Raw genomic sequence first — 3,460 nt, forward strand, 5'->3', positions numbered from 1 at the left:
TTGGGATAAATTTGGTAGCTAAATAGTTAGCTATATCCGCAAACCATGGCTCCTCCCCCGCAGTTACTAGAATGTACTCGCCCGGAAAGCCGTCTCCAATTTTACCATCTTCCAATGCTTCTAAGTGCGGGTTTTCTAATCTTGATAAGTGGTCGGCAACTACATTCTCCATTCTCTTTTTGTCTCGTATTTCAATGTCAAATTCTTGTAAAAGGAGAACTCACTATATCAATCTTGGCTTTGCATCCTGTTTGGCAAACAAGTACTTAATAGCAGAATGATCAGTAAAAACAGTGGTTTTAGATAAAATAAGATAAGGGTGGAATTTTTCAAAAGCATACACCACGGCTAGTAATTCCTTTTCAGTTGTGGTGTAATTTTTTTGGGCCGGATTCAGAGTCTTGCTTGCATAATAAATGGGTCAAAAGTGCACATCAACCCTTTGACCAAGGACAACTCCTAATGCAAAGTCACTTGCATCACACATTATTTCAAATGGTAGATTCCAATTCGGGGCAATGATGATCGGGACATTAGTTAGTTTTTCTTTTAAAAAATCAAAAGCTTCTAGACACTCTTTAGTGAAATTAAATGGTGCATCTTTTAACAGTAATTATGTTAGAGGTCTAGTTATTTTAGAAAAATCTTTTATGAAACGATGGTAAAAACCCGCATGGCCTAAAAAACTCCTAATGCCCTTTATATTAGTTGGTGGAGGTAATTTAGCAATTGTGTCTTAGAGGTCTAGTTATTATAGAAAAATCTTTTATGAAACGATGGTAAAAACCCGCATGGCCTAAAAAACTCCTAATGCCCTTTATATTAGTTGGTGGAGGTAATTTAGCAATTGTGTCTATTTTTGCCCGATCCACCTCAATCCCCGCTTTGGATACCTTGTGGCCCAAAACTATACCCTCTTTGACCATAAAGTGACATTTTTCCCAATTAAGGACTAAATCGGTCTTTTCACACCTTGCAAGGATTAAATCAAGGTTAGCTAGACAATCATAGAAGGAATATCCAAAAACGGAAAAATCATCCATAAAAACTTCCATGAAATTTTCCACCATGTCGTCGAATATGGCTGTCATGCACCATTGAAAGTTTGCAGGTGCATTGCATAACCCAAAGGGCATGCGACGATAAGCAAAAGTCCCACTCGGGCAAGTGAAATTAGTCTTCTCTTGGTCCATTAGATCTATGGGTATTTGGAAGTAACCCGAAAATCCGTCTAAGAAGCAATAATAACTATGACCAGACAATCTTTCAAGCATTTGATGAATAAAAGGTAAAGGGAAATGGTCTTTACAAGTGGCATTGTTTAGCTTTTGATAATCGATGCACACTCTCCAACCGGTTACCGTTCGGGTCGGAATAAGCTCATTCTTCTCGTTTGTTACGACCATTATCCCTCCTTTCTTGGGCACCACTTGAACCGAACTGACCCATGGACTATTGGAAATATAATAAAAGATCCCTGCATCTAAAAGCTTGACTACTTCCTTCTTGACCACTTCTTGCATGTTTGGGTTCAATCTTCTTTGGTGTTGCACTACCGGCTTTGCTGTTTCTTCTAGGTTGATCTTGTGAGAGCAATAAGAGGGGCTTATTCCCTTGATATCGGTGATACTCCATGTAATGGCATTCTTCCTCTTCATTAAGACTTGAACTAATTCTTCTTTTTCAGATTTGGAGAGGTCAGAAGCTATTATAACAGGTTTTTGTTAACCATCTTCAAGGAATGCATACTCCAAGTGATTTGATAGTGCCCTAAGCTCAGATTTTGCATTCTGCATGCTGAACATGTCGAGTACAGGTAAGGTACTCGTCGAGTCCTGTGCCAACTTTGCGATTTCTTGGGATTCTTCAGTCGGACTCGACGAGTAGATCGGGTCTACTCGGTGAGTAGGTTGCTCCATGATCTTCATTAACTCATTATAATCAGCTTCTTCTAGCAGTCTCTCTAATTCCAGTAAGTCTTTTTCAACATCAACATCTACATCAAAAGTTATGGTGGATTTGTTTGAGTCTTTATTATCCCATTCCTCCATCAATTCATCCAACATATCGATTGAAAATGTCGTGTCATCACTCTTCCTTGCATGCTTCATGGCTTGATCAACCCTGAAAGTGACTGAATCATCCCCCACCCGTAGAGTAAGTTTTGAATCTCGCATGTCAACCATAGTGCTTGTTGTGTTAAGGAAAGGCCTTCCAAGGATGATCGGGACTTGAGGATCCGCTTCCATGTCCAAGATTATAAAATCTGCGGGGAACATGAACTTATCCACTTTTACCAAGAGATCTTCACAGATTCCTTGTGGGAATGTAATTGTTTTGTTTGCTAAGTGGATTGCCATTCGGATTGGCCTCTGTTCCAGGAGGTCTAGTTTCTTGAAAAATGAGTATGGCATGAGGTTTACACTTGCTCCTGAATCGGCCAAATCTTGAATGGTGGCCAAGTTCCTGAATTGACAAGGCAATGTTGAGCTTCCCGGGTCTCCCTTTTTCTTTGGTAGCTTGTTTAACATGGCATCCGATCAATTCTCATTGAGGACCACTTCACTCACTTCTTCCATCTTCCTTCTATTAGTTAGAAGCTCCTTGAGAAACTTGGCATATTTTGGCATTTGGGCAACCGCTTCTATGAATGGGATGTTGATTTGAAGAGCCTTTATATGTTCTAGAAACTTCTGGTAGTCTTCTTCATGCTTTTCTTTCTTAGCTCTGGTTGGATATGGCAGTGGAGGCTGATATGGCTGTGCAGGAATCTGAATTTTCTGATTGGGCATTGGACTCGTCGAGTCCATATTATGGACTCAACGAGTAGGGTCTATGTCCAACAGATTTTTAATTTGGCTTAGTTTTTCTTCATCCTCCTTTTGTGACTACTTAGGCTCTTCATTCTAAATAGGTGCCAGAGGGGTAATTATCTTCCCGCTTCTAGTTGTCACAATGTTTATATGTGCTCCTCGAGGGTTGTTTTCGGTTTTACTAGGAAGTTCTCCCAGTGATCTTTGATTTATTTGTTGGGCAATTTGCCCCAGCTATGTCTCAATGTTGTGGATAGATGCTTGTTGATTTCTAAGTATGGTTCTTATCACTTGTATTGCAGCATCATGGTCATTGTGTCTCTTTTCTGAAGCAGCTACAAATTTAGCAAGCATATACTCCAAATTTGGTTTTCTTTCTTGCACCGACTCTTCCTTTTGGTAAAACCCTTTTCCTTTTTTTATACTTCTCCTCCTTAGCTTTCTTGTACTCTTCATAAGGGAGCCACTCCTTCTTTGGTTTTCGCCAGTCATCATCATATTTTTCACCACTGGAGTAGCATACTTGCGCCTTCTTGTTCCCATTTTCGTCTAAGTCACAGTCTCTAGTAAGATGCAGTCCATTGCAGTCCTCACAACCCACTTGAATAGCATGTATTGTTTGATCCATTTTAGCCATCCTCCTATTC

The 3,460-nt window shown here is 39.9% G+C and overlaps 1 protein-coding gene across 1 annotated transcript; it reads right to left on the minus strand.

The window, feature by feature from the left end:
* Window positions 1-1,724: 1,724 nt before the first annotated feature.
* Window positions 1,725-2,531, minus strand: LOC145030522 (uncharacterized). The gene has a single exon (XM_078978876.1). The coding sequence runs from the start codon at window positions 2,529-2,531 to the stop codon at window positions 1,725-1,727; it is 807 nt and encodes a 268-aa protein (XP_078835002.1).
* Between the last annotated feature and the right edge of the window lie 929 nt (window positions 2,532-3,460).

Source organism: Lactuca saligna, chromosome 2, assembly GCF_052625555.1.
Source record: "Lactuca saligna cultivar CGN05327 chromosome 2, ASM5262555v1, whole genome shotgun sequence".
NCBI lineage: Eukaryota > Viridiplantae > Streptophyta > Magnoliopsida > Asterales > Asteraceae > Lactuca > Lactuca saligna.

Excerpts from the sequence above, each read along its gene's own strand:
- LOC145030522 (XM_078978876.1), bottom strand. The coding sequence starts at position 2,531 with ATGTTAAACAAGCTACCAAAGAAAAAGGGAGACCCGGGAAGCTCAACA.